Here is a 20,162-nt window from a genome sequence, read left to right as displayed (position 1 = left end):
TGTTAGTAAAAAGGCAGTTAAAAAATACTGCCTTTTTACTAACATGTTTTTGCACTATGGAACTGTGATGCTGGAAACTTGAATTTCCCTCGGGATCAATAAAGTTACTATCTAGCTATCTATCTAAAAGAGTCGGCTCTTTGAACCGGCTCGTTCGCGACCAACACATCACTAAAATAAACTCTCTTCTCGCGAGATTAGGAACGTCAGCATGGCGGTGCTCCTTGAAACGACGCTGGGAGATATTGTCATTGATTTGTTTACAGATGAGAGGCCTAAAAGTAAGAAAATAAAGCCGTTTTTCACATGAACGCTGTTTATTCTGTGAGCTGGTTGCTAGTTGAGCTAACGGTAGCCATTGACGAGCTGAAGCTCAGAATAACGGGCTGCTAGCTAGACTGTTAAAATTAGCTAGCAGTTAGCTACCTAGCAACATCAACACAGCTGGAATAAACCCCTTTATGTGACCTTCATTTATTGACGCTAAATGTGTTATTACTGGTTGATTCATGTTTATCTGTCGTTGTAATGACTCTGTGCTCTCTTCTTCTGCAGCTTGCCTGAACTTTGTGAAGCTGTGCAAGATCAAGTACTACAACTACTGCCTCATCCACAATGTTCAGGTAAAGCTAAATGCTCCCTTGCAAACTTCTGTAACAGAGCTGTGGATTGAAATGCGGTCCTGAAACTGCAGCTTCCTCCATAGCAGGAACATAATATTGGAGCCATTGATTGTGCAGCAGACTGTTGTTAACTCGCCTGAGGAGGGCGATAGAGTCCCAAACTACATCTGAGAAGTTCAACTCTGAAAGTGCAGGCCACTGTTCATCTGTGGACTAAATCTGGCAAACTGTGTGGATGCCTGACCTGGCACCCAAAGCCACAGCTTCACAGTGTAGATACATTTTAAAGCAGCAGTGGGTAGAATTGGAGCAAATTAAATTTCATTGTAGTGAGACCATTTTTTTTAAACTTGACCTCTCTGTATAAAATGACCTGTGGTGACCTCTAGGATAATCACAGCCTCATGAAACTTTACAGCCACAAACAAGAGACCTAGAGCATTCAGAGGATGGATGGCTTTCCTAGCTAGATTGACAATAAGGGGGGTTTCTGAGCAGTTTACACAATGGAAGTGCTCACCATCTAATTGCTGAAAAATGCAATTCCTGCAGAAATCTCAAAATGTCAAACGTTTTTGAAACCAAATCGCAGCATGGCTTCTTCTATGGTGTTCCCCAAAGTCTTGGTGTCTTAATGTGGTATTTTGGAAGGATTATTGATCATTTTTATCAATTGGCGCTCTTCCTGGGGGTTTGCTCCTAACAGCATCTGCAAGATTTCACAGACCAGAGGAACACAACCAATCAGAGCCGAGCTGAAGCCTTGCCATCTCTAAGCAGCTGTCAATCACTCGCAAACTCCGATCAAACGGTCAAACTAGGCAGCGCTGATCAAATATGAACCAATATTCTGTTACTGTAATGACTCTTTCTCGCATAAAATGTTTTCAGAAACATCTTGTGAAAATGAGAAAGTTTTTGAGGAAGTACCAAGCACTGCCCACCAGCTGGAGCAAACTTTCTAATTTTCTAGGCTCTCGACTGGGCTTAGTTTGACCGTTTGATCGGAGTTTGCGAGTGATTGACAGCTGCCTCCGTTGAATGAACAGCCAATAGGAACGCTCTCTCTGAAATGACCTGTGATTGGTCAAAGTCTCCCGTCACGGTAGATGTTTTAAAGCCTGAAAACAGAGCCATGAGGAGGTGCAGAAGTCTAGTTTTCTCTCAGAACACTTGAATTACAATTTGCTGAAAGGTTATTATGGAATTTTTGCCCAATGATGCCAAAAACATTTTGCCTACTGCCACTTTAAATTCAGTCAGAGTATTATTTGCCCACGCAGGTAAAATAAGGTTAAAAATGAACTTGGCTCGAGGACCCAAGGTTCAAAATCAAACAATGCCTGCAACACAACTTGTTCTATTATTATTGCAGCTCTTGTTCACCAGACTCTGATGACAGGTGAGGGTGCACTCTGTAGTCTTTGGGCTCTCGACTGGACAAAGTGGAGTATACAGAGAGGACAGATTTTGCTGCCTTGGGTTCCTGTAGCAAGTTAATGTGTCAGCAAAAAACACAATGGGAATCTCGCCCCCCTGACCCAATTCACTCTCCGAAAAGTTTGTTTTTCTTTTAAAAGAGGTAGGAACTCCAGAATAAGGGCCTTGTTTCAGGTCAACATGTTTCCTATTCCGGCAGCAACATTTTACCGGAGTCATTTTGTTGATGATATTGACTGGAAGAAAGTTTGGTCCTTACCACAAAAGTTCCTTCTAACAAATAAAGTAAAAGAGGTGTCATTTAAATGAATCTGTAGGTTTTATCCAGTGAAACATTTCTTACAAAAGTTAGAGAGTGACATAGATTAGATAGATTACATCCTGAAGCTTGCTCTCACGTATTTTGATCCTGTAAATTTATGTATGAGCTGTCGAAAGATGTTCAGTTTTAAACTTGACGTTTTCTCAGATTTATATTATATTTGGTTGCTGAACTGTCATGAATAAATTTAGTAAACAAAGCAGCAGACACTATTGTCTCAGAAGGTACTGTGCTCTTCTGATGTATCTGTCCAGCTGTGAAGTAGTGGACACTGTGTTAGATGCTGTAACAGTGTGTTTGTCTCCTCAGAGAGACTTCATTGTGCAGACTGGAGATCCCACTGGGACAGGACGTGGTGGAGAATCTATCTATAGGTCAGTCATCTTCATCTTCATCGCCGCTGTTGACTTTTTTTTGACACCATGAGTTGAACACTGACAATTTCTCACCTGTGTGTGTATATGTGTGTGTGTGTGTTTGTGTGTGTGTGATTAGCAAACTCTATGGAGACCAGGCCCGCTTCTTCGATGTGGAGAAAGCGCCACGCATCAAACACAGGAAGAAGGGGACGGTGTCCATGGTGAACAACGGAAACGATCAGCATGGTTCTCAGGTGAATACCGTCACACTGTCGTTTGCCCCGTAAGCTGCAAAATGCCTCCAGAGCAGAAGCAACAGAAAATGCCTTCTACTAGCCAAGTTAAAAATACCATGTATATAAATATATTTTATAAATAAGCTGATTAGTTGAAGGAACTCCAGTCTACAGTTGTCAATCGATTAAAATATTTATTCACGATTAATTGCATGATCGTCCATAGTTAATTGTGATTAATCGCAAATTAATCAAATTTTTTTTATTTGTTCAAAATGTATCTTAAAGGGAGATTTGTGAAGTATTTAATACTCTTATCAACATGGGAGTGAACAAATATGCTGCCTTATGCAAATGTGGAATATATTTATTATTGTAAATCAATTAACAACACAAAACAATGACAGATATTGTCCAGAAACCCTCACAGGTACTGCATTTAGCATCAAAAATGTTAAAATCATAACATGGCAAACTGCAGCCCAACAGGCAACAACAGCTGTCAGTGTGTCAGTGTGCTGACTTGACTATGACTTGCCCCAAACTGCATGTGATTATCATAAAGTGGGCATGTCTGTAAAGGGGAGACTCGTGGTTACCCATAGAACCCATTTACATTCACATATCTGGAGGTCAGAGGTCAAGGGACCCCTTTGAAAATGGCCATGCCAGTTTTTCCTCGCCAAAATGTAGCGTACGTTTATAGCGTTATTTATCCTCCTTCTAGACAAGCTAGTATGACATGGTTGGTACCAATGGAGACCGCTACAACCTCCAAAAGATTGATTGCGTTAATGAAATTAGTGGCATTAAATGAGTTATTATGGCGTTAACTTTGACAGCCCTAAATGTAATATTTGATCCTGTTATATAGAACCTGTCTAGCCTTGCCAATTTAGCTATTGTTGGTGTGATAGATGTTGTGGCCGGCTGTTAATGATTAAATGTTTCCTACAAATGTTTCCATCAGTGATTCACAGCTAAGGGTCTGGGGACCCCCAGGGGTCCTTGAGGGAGTTCCAGGGGGTCTCCAGAGAAATGGGGAACAGTTTATTTTCACTATTTAATTCAGTGAGTAAGAGTCACAAGAGTGACTATTCTGATCATAGGTTTCACTTCCTCCACAGTTATCTCCTCAACTGTAGTTGACAGCTATAGAATTCTAGTCTTTACCATATCTAACCACCAAAAATCTTTTCAGATGCAGGTCCCTGAAGCAAAATCTTATCCAATGGGGACCTATTGTGTATCAATTTAGGGCTCCTCGACACGAAAAAAGGTTTAGAACCACTGTGTTACATGATGTGCATGATCTGTTATTCTTGTCCTCAGTTCCTTATTACCACGGGGGAGAACGTGGACTACCTGAACGGAGTCCACACAGTGTTTGGGGAAGTGACCGAAGGCATGGACATCTTGGCCAAAATCAACGAGACCTTTGTGGACAAGGACTTTGTCCCATTTCAGGATATCAGGTGAACTATAATTGTCACGGTTTGGTGAGAGTTTGGTACAGCGGGGAAAAAAATAAAAACATAAGGATCTGTTTAATTTATTTATTTTGAACAGACAGTAGTGCAAGTGTCAAAGACAGATATGATCCTGCTGCTGGGGACTGAGAGAGCATTTTGGCCACTGGCAACTTTGGTCAACTATTTTCATTATAACGACCATCTCAAATACTTCTGTATTTCACAGTACAAACACTTTCCCAAAAGGCAACAGATCACAATAAGCTATAAAACTGATAAAGCATCTTTTATGCTATGAAACCGAAAAACACTAAATACGGGTTGTTGTTTCTCGTCCCGGTGATCGGCACATCTGGGTGATGCCGTCAAATGTACGTTAGGAGGATGTGTTCCCACTCACATCCTCTATAACGTTGGAGTGACACACGGACCTCGTCTTATACTCAACTCTCTCGCCGTTGCTGTTGTAGCTGACCGGGAACCCACAGGCCGGTCTTCCAGCTCCAGACGTTTCATTTGTGCTCGTCAGAGTGTGACTGACTCGCACTCTAATCAGCTTGTTGTGTCAACCTCAGCATATGCTGCTAACGGCGTACAGCTAACAGTTTCCGGCTTGTGAACTTTGTTTACACATTACATGCATCAGTCTACATACTGTGCATTCTACCGTGACCCCAGTACATGAACGGCACCCAGCCCTAAGGTGAACTAAGACAAACTGACTGTGTAGTCTATGTCGCGGTATCTCTAGTGTCCAAAAATGCATGTATTATTTCTCAGAAAAGGGCGTAAAGTTTTCCAGTCATGAGATGAGAATGTTGTTTTGCTGCAGGATAAACCACACCGTGATCCTGGAAGACCCTTTTGATGACCCTCCTGATTTGCCAGTGCCCGATCGATCACCTGAGCCCACCAAAGAGCAGCTGGATGTGAGTGCAGTGACACTGTTGATTCATTAAGGAAAGCTCTGAGACTTCTTATGTTTTTTTTCCTAAGACAAAGATATAGCCAAAACTTTCTTACATGAACATGAAAAAACTATGGCTGTCAATAGATTCAAATATTTAATCGCGAGTCATCGCATGATTGTCTAAAGTTAATCGCAATCACATTTTTTATCTGTTTCAAAATGTACTTTAAATGGAGATTTGTCAAGTATTTAATACTCTTATCAACATGGGAGTGGGCTAATATGCTGCTTTATGTGAATATATGTTTACAATTATTATTGGAAATCAATTAACAACACAAAACAATGACATATTGTCCAGAAACCCTCACAGGTACTGCATTTAGCATAAAACAATATGCTCAAATCATAACATGGCAAACTGCAGCCCAACAGGCAACAACAGCTGTCAGTGTGTCAGTGTGCTGACTTGACTATGACTTGCCCCAAACTGTATATGATTATCATAAAGTAGGCATGTCTGTAAAGGGGAGACTCGTGGGTACCCATAGAACCAATTTACATTCACATATCTTGAGGTCAGAGGTCAAGGGACCCCTTTGAAAATGACCATGCTAGTTTTTCCTCACCAAAATGTAGCGTACGTTTATAGCGTTATTTATCCTCCTTCTAGACAAGCTAGTATGACATGCCCGCTACAACCTCCGAAACATTGATTGCGTTAATGTGTTAAAGAAATTAGTGGCGTTAAAACAAATTTGCGTTAAAGTGTTATTATCGCTTTAACTTCGACAGCCCTAGACAAAATGTATACAGCATATGTACAAACAGCATATTCTGCCTAAATAACTCCAGCTGTTTTTACACAGAGTGGGCGAATCGGAGCGGATGAAGTGATCGACGATACGGATGGAAAAGGAGCCGAGGAGTTGGAGGAGAGGTTGAAGGAGAAAGAAGCCAACACTCAGGCCATCCTGCTGGAGATGGTGAGGAGAAGAGATCTGCTCTCTGCCTGCAACTGAAGATACCAAAGATGCATGTCTGAGACATTTCTTCACTTCCTCTGTCATCCATTCCTCCAGGTGGGCGACCTCCCCGATGCAGACATGAGGCCTCCAGAGAACGTGCTGTTTGTGTGCAAACTGAACCCAGTCACCACAGACGAGGACCTGGAAATCATCTTCTCTCGCTTTGGGACCATAAAAAGGTGCTAACCTCCAAGTTCTACATGATGCTATAGTTTGTAGTGAAAATGTTTACAAAGTATTTGTACATGTGGAAATTGTGTGTGCATTAAACTTCTCTCATGTTTCTGTGTTGTGTGTAGCTGTGAGATCATCAGAGACATGAAAAGTGGAGACTCCCTCTGTTACGCTTTTATTGAGTTTGAAAAGGTGAGCATCTCGTGTGTCTCCATAATGTGCAATATCTAAGTAAACTGTGCACTCATGTGTGGATGAGTTTACAATTTAAAGGGCGGGTCCATTATTATTAATAATTTATTTTAGGTTATGTCATTCTGTAGCTACTGTGGTTTAAGTACGGACCTGGAGTCGAAACTTGGTTAGCGTAGCCTATCATAAGGACTATGAACAGAGTATCTCATTTGTACTGTTGCAACCATTTGTGATTTTTATGTGTTGTGCACTGGAACTATTACTTGGCGAATGTCAGCCAGGCACCGTTACTGAGTTTTGTTGTCACATGTTGCCAGGTTTGGCACCATTGTGCCCCCATACAGAGACTTGAACCTGTACTCACCGACTGTATGCTGCCACTAGAGTGATACTGAATCTGCTTAGTTCACTCTCTGAAAGAAAGGGACTAAGTGTGTTTCCCACACTGTTGAACTACTAAAGTGTTTGCAATGAGGGTAACTTGACAAGACGCTAAAGAACTGTATCGCATAGTCTTACACCCTCCTTGTAGTGATACGTTGTTAGAAATACATAGAAAAGTTGTGAAGGAATCATTTAAAAATAGATTTTAGTTTATTTTATTTTTAGGCTAGTTAGTTTTAGTTTGAATTCAGGGAAGCCCCCCCCTCCTTTAAAGTAACTTGTTCAATGGTGTGTTTAAGTGGTCCTCCTCAAAGATCAGGAAAATATGACAACATCTTTATCAGGATATACAGGGGTATTATATCTAGTGAAAGCAGTGAAAGTGACAGAAGGAAAACCCCTGCAGGATGTGAATGATTGAACTCAGTTGTGACCTCCATTGTTTGTTCTTCTTCTGACGTGTTGATAACCGTCACATGTCATGCGCTGCTGGAGTCATTACGATAGAGAAGTAATATTATAGAGATGTGGAAGTCATGTGGGTATACTTTATTTACCATGAACGTGGTACATTGTTGTCTCTCTCATGAAAATAAATACCAGACGGAACATTTATTTTCCTAAACTGGGTTTATTGCTCTTTCTCCCCACTAAGAGTAACTTCTCTTTTTCTTGATCTACGCGGTTTGTTAATGACATCATTACGTTATTTGTTTCTGCAGAACCTGACATTTACTTCTATTACTGTTCCTCTCTTACCTCCTTTTGATGCTTTCTGTCTCCACAGCAAGAAGACTGTGAAAAGGCCTACTTCAAAATGGACAACGTGCTCATTGATGATCGACGCATTCACGTTGACTTCAGCCAGTCAGTCGCAAAGATCAAATGGAAAGGCAAAGGTACTGAAGCCTTTGGTCTGCACGATTTGATTATTTCTATCTATTTCAATCTAAACCTAGTTTCTACACCGATCAGCCATAACATTATGACCACCTGCCTAATATTGAGTAGATCCCCTTTTGCCGCCAGAACAGCCCTGACCCGTCGAGGCATGGACTCCACTAGACCTCTGAAGGTCTGCTGTGGTATCTGGCACCAAGCCGTCAGTAGCAGATCCTTTAAGTCCTGTATAAGTTGCGAGGTGGGGCCTCTGCGGATCGGATTTGTTTGTCCAGCACATCCCACAGATGCTCCACCGGATTGAGATCTGGAGAATTTGGAGGCCGAGTCAACACCTCAAACTCGTTGCCATCCACATGATGTAAAAGAAAACGTGATTCATCAGACCGGGCCACCTTCTTCCATTGCTCTGTGGTCCAGTTCTGATGCTCACGTGCCCATTGTATGCGCTTGTGGCGGTGGACACGGGTCAGCACGGGCACCCTGACCGGTCTGCGGCTACGCAGCTCCATACGCAACACTGACAGTGTGTTCTGACACCTTTCTATCGGAACCAGCATTAACATTTTCAGCAGTTTGAGCTCCAGTAGCTCTTCTATTGGATCGGACAACACGGGCCAGCCTTCACTCCCCACGTGCATCAATGAGCCTCGGGTCTGACCCTGTCGCCGATTCACTGGTTTTCCTTCCTTGGACCACTTTTGGTAGGTCCTGACCACTGCAGACCGGGAACATCCCACAAGAGCTGCAGTTCTGGAGATGCTCTGACCCAGTCGTCTAGACAGCACTATCTGTCCCTTGTCAAAGTCACTCACATCCTTACGCTGGCCCATTTTTTCTGCTTCCAACACAAGGTTTAAAGTTCAAAATGTTCACTTGCTGCCTAATATATCCCCCCCACTGCCAGGTGCCATTGTAACGAGACAATCCATGTTATTCACTTCACCTGTCAGTGGTCTTAATGTTATGGCTGATCGGTTATATCAGTTTTCACCTTGAGGTAAGTCTGACAGTGTGTTTCCTAAGCAGAGATCACAGCCTTGTCTGTTTCCTAGGTGGGAAGTATACTAAAGATGACTTCAAAGCCTACGAGAAGGATGTGGAGAACCGATCCAAGCTGGCTCTCAAGGATCAAGTGAAGCCTAAACAAGAGTATCCTTGTGTGTTTAATAGGCAGGGATTTCATTTTCCAGTTTTTTACCACTTCATGTCATAACTGTCTGTTGATTAAATAGTCATCCATACTTAATCGCACATTTTTTATTATGTGTTCAAAATGTACCCTAAAGGAAGATTTGTGAAGTATGTAATACTCTTATCAACATGGGAGTGGGCAAATATACTGCTTTATGCAAATGTATGTATGTAAATTCAGCGCGAGTTCATGAGAAGCTAGTATGACATGGTTGGTACCAATGGATTCATCAGGTTATCTAGTTCCATATGATGCCAGTATCTTCACGTTAACTTTAAAACTGAGCCTGCTGCAACCTAAAAATCGCAAGTTATGTTAATATGTTAAAGATGTTAGTGCCGTTACAACGAATTTGCATTAACAGCCCCAGTCATAACACATCAGTCTGCGGTATTTAACTGTACAGCCTCTGCTGCGGTGGCTGTTTTGATTTAGCAAAACCTTTCAGCACCGACTTTCTCAGCTTCCTGGAGATTTCCATAACTTTCCCAAAACAGTTCCAAGTACGACCTGCTTATTGAGGAGGAGGATGATGAGGCGACGAGCCACCGGCAATCTGAGAAGAAACACAAGGAGAAGAGGCACCATCATCATTCAGACGACGAGGACGGCAGGAAGTCCAAAAAGCACAAGGTATCTTCAAGCCAGCACAACAACATTGTAATATTGTGTCATACTCTCCCCTATGGTAATATTAGGAGGGTGGAGTAAGTTGCAGGGCAGTTTCTGCTACTGCATTGTTTTATTTCTGCTTTACTGCGGGGAAAGTAGTATTATCTTATAGGGAACCTGATCTAGTATCACATGTTTTTCTAAATCTGTATGTAGGAATACATGTGATCTACTGTGCAAATCATCAGAAGTTACACAAAAAACTCCCCCACAGGTTATTCAGATTTTCTCAAGAAGTCCAGACACCAGCATTGTTAATGTAGCACAGGTTTCATTAAAGGAACGGTGTGTAGCATTTCGGGAGATCTATTAATAATAATGAACGAGTCAATTACACATCCGAGACAACGCCTGGGGAGGAGCAGTATTTCTTATTTCCTTGTTCGATGAAACCGTTTACAAAACAACCGAGCATTTGAATCAGGAAATAAAGATGTTAAAAGAGTTCCAGGTAACCGTTACTGTGACAGCAAGCAGGTTGGTCACAGACGGACACAGAAGAGCCTTCTTCCAAGAAGCCCGTTTACTCATCCGTCTGAATTATTGTTGAGAAACTCCCCTCACTCCTGGAACTGTGTGACTGATGTAAAGAGAGCTGTTCCAGGTAACTCGGTAAACCTGATTCATTGAACAGGCTCCTGCATGCACAGCTTTTCACACAAGCACACACACACACACAGGGTGCAAAGATTTAGTATGTCCCAATTCATAGTTTGTCAAAAACATCAATCCATCCATTATCTGTAACCGCTTATCCTATTCAGGGTCGCCGGGGTGGGGGCGGGGGGCTGGAGCCGATCCCAGCTGACATTGGGTGAGGGCGAGGTACATCCTGGACAGGTCTCCAGACTATCACAGGGCTGACACATAGAGACAGACAACCATTCACACTCACATTCACACCTACGCAATTTAGAGTCAACAATGAACCAAACCTGCATGTCTGTGGACTGTGGGAGGAAGCCGGAGTACCTGCAGAAAACCAGAATAGTCCAATAATATAATATATGACAATCTGAAATGGGCTGTTCTGCATATTGAGTACTTATTTTTGACACTTTAAGTGTATTTTGATGCCGATACGTTTTACTTAAAGATGCTAAATTCCAAATTCAGAGCATGCTTATGTGGGCTTGCCTCCACACAGCTCTCAACATGGCTGAACTCCGGCGGCTCGCAGCTAACAGCGCTAACCGCAGAAACAACGGCAACAGTGCTGACAGAGCTAACAGTGTTAACCTGGGGGAGAACCGGAGGGTGGGTGCTACGTTTCCACGATGACGGCGTTATCAGCTGTAACCGCCGTATGAGAGCAGTGCAGAGCGGCGGCCGTGTGCTAGCCAGTGGGACACGCTGACTCGCACAAACATGCACTCAAAGGCATGCACGGCCGGCCCGGCTACGTCAACAAAGCACAGAGAAGCTCTGATTACAACACACACGGAGGGAGAGAGACTTCATTCTCTGCTCAGGTAGACATTACTCCTCTATATCTTTACATAGACAATAGTCGTTTGCTGCTGTGTTAATGCTCTGGATATCGTATAGAGAACCTTTAACCTCTAGCCCAGCACGACACCCTTGAAGTCAACTTTTGAGTATCACAGAGAGCTCTTTCTGTCTGCAATTTTATACTAGCTGATTTGAGCAGTTCTGCCCTGGAACACTCCTGTTACATGTAAATGCCTCAACATGATATGTGTTATAATGCAGCTGCCATCTTTAAGAAGGGCTCCTCCAGTCCTCTGTTGTTCCTGCCAGTTATTACTGTATGTGAGTCTGGCTGTGTTTACATGCCAGAGGTGGCTTAAAGTCTTATCCATCTACCCGTTTACATTGACCTTTGATATATTTGAGTTTCCTTGTTATTAAAAACACATACTAACCTGTAGTGCCCCGCCCACAGACGACAATCTGTTACATAAGTGATAAAAGAAGGTGTGCAGCAGGCTACTTCAGTAGTTCAGTGAGCCATCGGCTACATGGCTATATGCACGGAGGAATTGACCTTTTAAAGATTGTGATAAATAAAGCGTGAAATGTTTTGTAGTTTTAGTTTAGACGACAAAATAGTGTGCCGTAACTACCTCATAATAAAATAGAAGAAAATTCCAAGACACGACGAATTGATTTGAAAAAATCAGAGATGTGGATATATTGTCGAGAAGGCTGCACGGTGGTCACAGCGAGAGGGTTGCAGGTTCGAACCCGGCTTGGGGCCCTTCTGTGTGGAGTTTGCATGTTCTCCCCGTGTTAGTGTGGGTTTTCTCCGGGTTCTCCAGCTTCCTCCCACAATCCAAAAAAAGTCAGCCCTGTGATAGTCTGGCGACCTGTCCTTCGCCCAATGTCAGCTGGGATTTGCTCCAGCCTCCCCCGCGACCCAGGGGTCAAAGATAATGGATGGAAGATATATTGTCGAGCCCTATGTACCTTGTCAGTTTGTCATGTTAACTACCAGCAGCCTGACTGCTGCATCAAATAGACTTGAGGTTTGTCAGTGCCGTATTATGTACATGTGTCCTTATTATTGCCTTTTATTTATTTATTTTTGGTTTTGATTTCAATCGTTCTAATACTCCTTTATCTCTGCTGCCTTTTGTTAAGTGAAACACCAGTGTAACCCCCAGTTCTGAAAGATGCATGTAACTGAAGTTTGAAATTCTGTTGACGCCTCCAGTAACCTGGTTGGAGCTGCTTTAAACAAACACTAATTAGGGTTCAAGCACCGAATATATAATTAAATGTATATAAGTATTAGGGTTGTCAAAGTTATCGCGATAATAATGCGTTCACACAATGTTTTTAAATTTCTTTAACACATTAATGCAACTTGTGATTTTTAGGTCGTCGTGAAGGAGGCTAAATAACGCTCCAAACATGCGCTAAATTTTGGCGAGGAAAAACTGTCATGGCCATTTTCAAAGGGGTCCCTTGACCTTTGACCTCAGGATATGTGAACGAAAATGGGTTCTATGGGTACCCACGAGTCTCCCCTTTACAGACATGCCCACTTTATGATAATCACATCCAGTTTGGGGCAAGTCATAGTCAAGTCAGCACACTGACACACTGACAGCTGTTGTTGCCAGTTGGGCTGCAGTTTGCCATGTTATGATTTGAGCATATTTTTTATGCTAAATGCAGTACCTGTGAGGGTTTCTGGACAGTATTTGTCATTGTTTTGTGTTGATAATTCATTTCCAATAATAAATATATACATACATATGCATAAAGCAGCATATTTGTCCACTCCCATGTTGATAGGAGTATTAAATACTTGACAAATCTCCCTTTAAGGTACATTTTGAACAGATAAAAAAATGTGCGATTAATCATGATTAAATATTTGAATCGATTGTATGTTGTGTGTAGAGGTGCGTGTGTGTACAGTAGTGAAGCAGCGGCACTGAAACGGGGGAGATGGAGACAGACAGACAGACAGACAGACAGAAAGAAGAACATGTCCGCCTGCTGCACTGCGCCAAAGTGAAGCTTAGAATACTTTTGAATATTTCTCATCGAAGCTTCGAAGCCCAAAAAATGGTATTCAGGACAGCCCTACTCTCATCAGATGTAGCTGTCAGATCTTGCAGTGGCAGAGAAGGACAAAATCCCACAAGACGGAACATACTGTACATAAGCAGCAGCCAGTAAATACCAAATAACACATACGGTGAGCAGTGCTGGATGGGACTCTTTGTAGTTACACCTTGTAGTGCACTATGAGGTTTCCAATTGAGATGCATTGTTTCCAGGAAGTAACAGTTTTTCCAGGATGTACAGATCCCCCATTGCATGCCCTTGCTGTGCTTCAGTTACTAATTACTCAACTGTGTGGGCATCAGAGGCTTATCATCTGCGTAGAAAGAGCGCCACTGATAGTTTGAACATGCTCTTTCTACTCAAAATAGCTGATAAATCTGATGTAATATTTCCTCTTATACACTACTGTTCAAATTTTTGGCATCTCCAGCCACAAAGCTCAGCAGTCATGGCGACTGCTGAGCCGGTTGAGAGCCGTGCGGAGGCAATAGAAATGCTCCCAATGTCACATTTAGCACCTTTTAAAGCTAAGGTAGGCAGTTTATTTTAGAGGCATCTCAATCACTGTCAGCATCGCTGTCCTGTGAGAACCACGTATCTCTAAAAAGTCAGAAAAACAGCCCCATTTTCAGCTTTGTGACAATGCATTTTCCTTTGATCCAAGAGGCTTTTTATAGAGTTTATTTAGCTGAAGACGGAGGCCAATTTTCTCAACACATGAAGGAACACTTCACCCTTCAGTTTATCACAAACATTCAACATCAACACATCTGGAGTACGTGGTTTTCACTGGACAGGAAGGGGATGAAAAACTGTAATCTGTAAAGTAACTGAAGCTGTCAGACAGATGTAGTGGAGTAAAAAGTACAATATCTCCCTCTGAGATGTAGTGGAGTAGAAGTATAAAATAGCATAAAATGGAAATATTCAAGTAAAGTACAAGTACCTCGAATTTGTACTTAAGTACAGTACTTGAGTACTTAGTTACATTCCACCACTGATTGTCTCACACTGACATCTTCTCTGACATTTCCAGGACATGGAGGATAGCCGGCGAGACAGAAAGATGGGACGCCCGCGCTCTCGATCCCGCTCACGTTCCCGCTCCAGAGACCGGGACCACAAACACAGCAAGTCCCAGCTCAAACACGGGAAAGAGGGCCGTGATAAAGGCCACAGCCACAAGGAGCGGAGCCACAGCAGCTCCTCCAAGAAGTCCAGTGATAAAGAGAGGAGTAGGTACAGGTGAGGGAGTTCACCTGATCTTCCTGTGACAGGAGCGTGGAGCCTCACAGAGGTCAACTGTATTCAGCATGAATTTTATGGCATCTAAATATTCACTACTGGCTTTCTTGTCACTTTGTCCTTGAGTTTAAGAAAGAAAAAAAAATTATGATGATCAGGTCCTTGTTCATTGTGTTGAAGAACAAAAATAGTTTGAGAAATGCTTTTTTATATCTATATTAAAAAAAATCTCCAAATTGTGACCGTTGTCTTTTGATTTTTATCAATTATTTATTTGCAGTGGTGGAAAGTAACAAGTACTGAACGTAAGTACAATTTGAAGGTAGTTTACTTGAGTATTTTCTATTTTATGTAACTTTATACTTCTACTCTAGGCTAACGTTAGCTATGCTAGCTAAGCAGGGTTAATTTGGCTGACGTTACTTGTTTCATCATGTCAGGCTAACGTTAACTAAGCAGGGTTAATTTAGCTGACGTTACTTGTTTCAGCATGTCAGGCTAACGTTAAGCAGCTGAGAACTGCTCAGGTTCTTCCTGAACTCCTAAACATCATGGTGATAATTTAATGGGCTATAAGACAAGCATGTTTTTTTTTGTTTTCATTAAACACTTCTGTATAAAATTAAAAAAAGGAAATGGTTCAAAGGATAAACCTGCATTTAAAATGTTTTTTATTTCTACCTTTATTTTCTCACAAAAATCCCAGATAATTTGCGAAGAACTACCCAGATACCTTTTATGGTAGTAATATCACACTATAAAAAGTACTACATGTAAAAGTCTTTCATTTAAAATTTTACATAAGTAAAACAATATTATTAGTATCAAAATATAGGCTGCATAAAGTATCAAAAGTAAAAGTAATCATGCAGAATATCTCTTAATAATTAAAATAAATAATGAAATTTATTATTATGGTGGAATTGTTACAGAATGTTTGTTCATTTCAGTTGATAGGGATAGTTGGAAAAAAAAACGGAACATTCCGTCACTCCAGAATTCTGTCATGACATCACAGTGCAACCCTGCCACAGAGACCGTTCCAGCCGAGGAGTGAAAACTGAGAGAAATATCTTTATGACAATTTTACTTCTACTAACTGGACGCTACCGGACCATCATTTTCTACAAAGGACAACACACGGTAAGCTATCTTGTGGGATTTCAGTCTTTTACTGTAGACATTACCTCAGTATGTGGGTTGGTATTACACTTACTGATGGTTATTGTTGGCTAAATATACCGAAAAAAATACAATTATTTGATCATTTTTTTCCCTAACGTTAGCTGTAAACATTATTCTGTAGAAAAACTTTTTCAGTCTACCTAGTGTTGTGAATCAGTAATGTTCTCAACACATATCACCATTTTCCTACAGAAAAACAAATTGATGTTTGTAATTATTTTCATATAAGCTAGATTTATTCATTTAAAGATCCTACACACTCCTGGTACTGTAAACCCTGCAACAAATACTACATCTGCAAAGAAGAAAATGCTAAATTTTTGGTTTCATTTGCTTCTTTCAGATTTAATTGACATCACCATGACAGAACGACCGGCCCAGGACCCACCAGGGTCCTCTGCTGCATCGATGCAGATGCCTGATACTCTGCATGTTGACCTGCCGCATGTTGATTCACAGGAAGTCCGTTTTACCATCAACAACTCTTTGATTCACATGACCGCAGAGTAAGTACATAAAATACAGTACAAGTATTGTTATGTGGACATGTCAAGTCATGGCCATATTATTACAACGGGACAGCGAGATATTTGTGTACAAATAGTGAATACAGTTTTTTTTAGATGGGTATCAACTTCAGAGTGCTTATGCTATAACATGGATTGCTTTCCTACAGGCATTGGGCGGAAATGGAAGACAACGTGGTTTCCAGTGAGATGATGGCTGTAATGGCCGATACTTGCATGGATATTATCCAGACTTTTGCAGAGGCCATCCTGGATGTCGTGATGCCACAGGTCTACAGATACATGAGAATCTATGGCACCTTTTCTCCATCCGTCCTCGGTCTGACTGAGGACCGAATCCAAACCTACCTGGGGGATTCTGTTGAACAGGGACTGTCTAATGCCCTGCACATCAACCTACAGAATTGTGTGGTGTCTAAGGAGTTCTCCCTGATGCTTTTGAGACACATTTCAGAGACGGTCAACTCAGTCTTGGCTTTGACCACTCTGACTTCCACCCCAGAGTCCAGACTCCCAGTGTTTTTTGTCAGCAGTTGCCTGATTTCCAATGAAGACTTGACAGAAATGGTTTGTCACTTTGCCAGCATACTGGTAGGAGCCAGCAAACCTCGGCGACGAGCTCAACAGGAGACTGAAGATCAGCAGAGCCAGATTTCAGAATCGGAGCTCGTATTCAATTTGGAAATCGAAAGTCACTTAATGGCAATGGAGGCTTACATCACTCGCATGGTGAAAGTCCTAAAAAGCGCTCAAATGCCACACCATGACTTGAACTCGAACAACCGCAGAGATGTCTGTGTTAGAGTTGGCAAAAACACACAAATCATGACTGTGGAAGACAGGGAATCAGATAGACAAAAGTCTGCCGCGCCTTCCCATTGGGGTTTTGATGCCATACCGGGTGCTGTGCCTGACAGCGACGTCACCGAGTCGCGTTCTGAGAGTCCTCCCTTCAGTTCAGTTACGGTACTCGCCGCAACGGAGGACCGTTCTGGTCCCAGTGCGATGGACTCTATCGAGTACATAGCCTTCGAACTGACAAATGAACTTGTGCATGAAGATTCGCCAGGGGTAAAGAAGACAGACACTGCTCAGAAACTAAGGGAACTCACAGACAGAATCTTTAACATGGTAATGGGTGGACACGACTACCAGATTCCGTCAGTGCCAGCCGGAATGCGCATGATGGACACTGTGACCTATAGAAGGCTGAGGGAAAAGGACGTCACTGACCCAGGCATCGTGGCTCACACCCTTTACCTGAGGACAGAGGAGGTCGTTGCTCGTTGTGCTATGCAGGCTCGCCTGTGGCTCCAACTGTACTTGGAGCCACATCCAGATCCACATCCTCATTTGTTTACTTTGGAGGACTCGTATGACGAGCATGTCAAAGAGACTGATTTGCAATATGCAGCGGGAGACTACATAGGAGTTCCCTCTTCACCTTCTGCTTATGGCTCTTCTGCCACATTAATGACACACATTGATGTAATCCCTGAGACGCAGGATCCAACGCCGTCACGGTTGCAGGAAATCCTTGCGCACAAATCCCTATTGACTCTGGTGGTTGGGGAGATGCTCAATATCGTCGGCGTTAGAGACGAAACAACGCTACGGGACCTTGTAATGAAAGCGGCTGTAGAGCTTGTAGATGAGGACCCTGAGCTGTGCACCTACTTCCATGCCTTCTTCATGGGTCGGCACTACGGAGACATGTGCCGCGATACCGTCAGCGACCTCCTGTCGGATTTTGGTTCACTGCAAAAGCTTCAGGAGGCGGTGAGATCAGGGGATCCCATGTTTGAGGCGGCTCTAATGAGAGCACTGAGGAAACAGTGGGACATTTTCTCACTTCCAGTGCGTCACAGAAACACAGCCGTGGAGAAAATCTGCATCTTCTTCATGAAAATTTTAAAACTGTGCTGCAAAATAAGGAGGTCTAACAAGATCCAGCCTGCCACTTCTCTGACCAGGGACCAGGACGGCAGCCAGTTTGACGGTAAGTAACACATCAAAGAATTTGTTAATTTTTATCACAAATTGAGCTTTCAGATTGAGATTTACTAGCTAAACAACAGACTGTGGATATTTCTGTTGCTGGGCCCAGTAGCTTGACATCAGCCTATAGCACACTGTTGCATTGTTTATTGCACTGATCTGCGCTATACGACATGTACTGACATGTAGTGTCAATCTGAAAGCCCCCCTCTGCAAATATCATCTTACAAATCAATTTTTATTGCAATCATAATGATTTTAGTCTAGTGAGTCAGTATCAGAAATGAATATTTACTGGTCTTAAAAAGCAATTAATATAAATTTTGTGGGTTTTTTTTGTTTCCACAGACCATGTGACTAATGAAGAACCTCTGAAAGACAATACAGAGCAATGCCAGAGTCCAACCATGTGCAGAAGGACAAAAAAGATGTGTTCCTCCATTGCGAGAGCATTGGGCAGACCATTCGCCTGTTGCCTCTGCCCAGAGAGCCAGTGAGGCTGTGGGGACTTTGGATCTACTTCAGGAGTGGCAATAGAAATGTGGATCTGCTTGCCACCTCTGGCTGACTGGAAGCCAGAGCCACCTCTGTTAAGAATCTGTTAAGAATCTTGACATTTGGTTTTCGCTTATCCATTCCTGAAAGCGAAGTGTGGACCTGCTATTCTTCTATGTTGCTGTCGCTATACTTGTATAGTGTATACAATATTACAATATGGCATACCGGATCAAGGGACATAACACCCAACCATGTATTTATGTATACATGGAGGAAACCAAGATATTGAAAAGCAGAATTGAATTGCTAAATTCTTAATCCCCAACCCTGTCTGCAGGACAACTGGAGGAGTCCCAGGCCAACTGGAGGAGAGGAATACCAATTGCCACCGCCCTGGAAGGGGGTCCCCTCTTCTGTGATCCTTCCCAAGGTTTCTTCTATTTACCCTGTGAAAGGCGTCTTTGGGAGTTTTTCCTTGCCCGATTGAGGGGGGTGTCATATACACATACACACACATATATAGTCCACATGTCGAAGTGTCCTTGCGCAAGATACTCAACCCCAAACTGAGCGAGTTAGTATTTAGATTAGATCCTGATTGGCAGTGGCACCTTGTATGGCAGCCTCTGCTTTGAGTGGTCGGAAGACTACACAGGCGCTATATAATGCAAGTCCATTTACCATATGTGTGTGTGTGTGTGTGTGTGTGTGTGTGTGTGTGTGTAAGTGATAATGTACAGCGAGCCGGTCATTGTAATGAAATAAACCCGACATGGCGATGCAGCACCGTGACGCAAAGTGGAGGGGTGACCCCAATGCGAAGCGGAGGGGTTTATTTCACAACACTGACCCGCTTGCTCTACATTATTCCACTTATTACACGGCTACTTACTTAATAATAAAAAATAATTGGCCAATCAGAATAATTTTTAGAAACTAAATAAAATTTAAAAAATTGACTTATGTTGGTTCTGCATTGCTTCTATATTGCATCTATATCTTAATAACATGTATGTGTTATATGTATATAAAGACACGCCACAATGATGGTTAATGTATAAATGCACTCTTGGTCCCAGGTCTTATCTTTAGCCTATGTATTGAGTTTTATTTATAAAATAAACCAATGGCAAAAAGAACAAAAATGTGTGACTCACTTGACTCAGACATGTGAATCCAGTTAATCAACTCAACTTCCATCATCTTCGTCTTTATTTTCATCTTCACTCTCATCATACATTATCATATACTGTAGG

At 42.3% G+C, this 20,162-nt stretch overlaps 2 protein-coding genes across 3 annotated transcripts; both read left to right on the top strand.

Moving 5' to 3' along the window:
- The first annotated feature begins 145 nt into the window (after positions 1 to 145).
- On the top strand, positions 146 to 14,940 carry ppil4 (peptidylprolyl isomerase (cyclophilin)-like 4). The gene is made up of 13 exons (XM_074616104.1): positions 146 to 281; positions 556 to 623; positions 2,695 to 2,759; positions 2,881 to 2,998; positions 4,313 to 4,455; positions 5,285 to 5,381; positions 6,232 to 6,348; positions 6,445 to 6,569; positions 6,690 to 6,756; positions 7,931 to 8,042; positions 9,099 to 9,195; positions 9,736 to 9,871; positions 14,490 to 14,940. Exons 1-13 carry the CDS (start codon positions 212 to 214, stop codon positions 14,700 to 14,702), a joined length of 1,428 nt encoding a protein of 475 aa, XP_074472205.1. The 5' UTR covers positions 146 to 211; the 3' UTR covers positions 14,703 to 14,940.
- A 124-nt stretch (positions 14,941 to 15,064) lies between these two features.
- Positions 15,065 to 19,530, top strand: LOC141756409 (uncharacterized). Of its 2 annotated transcripts, none has more exons than XM_074616088.1 (4): positions 15,065 to 15,841; positions 16,227 to 16,389; positions 16,560 to 18,409; positions 18,775 to 19,530. In XM_074616088.1, exons 2-4 carry the CDS (start codon positions 16,244 to 16,246, stop codon positions 18,903 to 18,905), a joined length of 2,127 nt encoding a protein of 708 aa, XP_074472189.1. In that variant the 5' UTR covers positions 15,065 to 15,841; positions 16,227 to 16,243; the 3' UTR covers positions 18,906 to 19,530. The 2 variants fall into 2 exon arrangements, with proteins under 2 accessions (XP_074472189.1, XP_074472188.1); XM_074616087.1 differs by having other exon boundaries at positions 18,757 to 19,530.
- The last annotated feature ends 632 nt before the right edge of the window (positions 19,531 to 20,162 follow it).

This window comes from Sebastes fasciatus, chromosome 18, assembly GCF_043250625.1.
Source record: "Sebastes fasciatus isolate fSebFas1 chromosome 18, fSebFas1.pri, whole genome shotgun sequence".
NCBI classification, from domain to species: domain Eukaryota; kingdom Metazoa; phylum Chordata; class Actinopteri; order Perciformes; family Sebastidae; genus Sebastes; species Sebastes fasciatus.
Note: the sequence above shows the minus strand (reverse complement) of the source record. Positions and strands in the feature narration are given on the sequence as shown.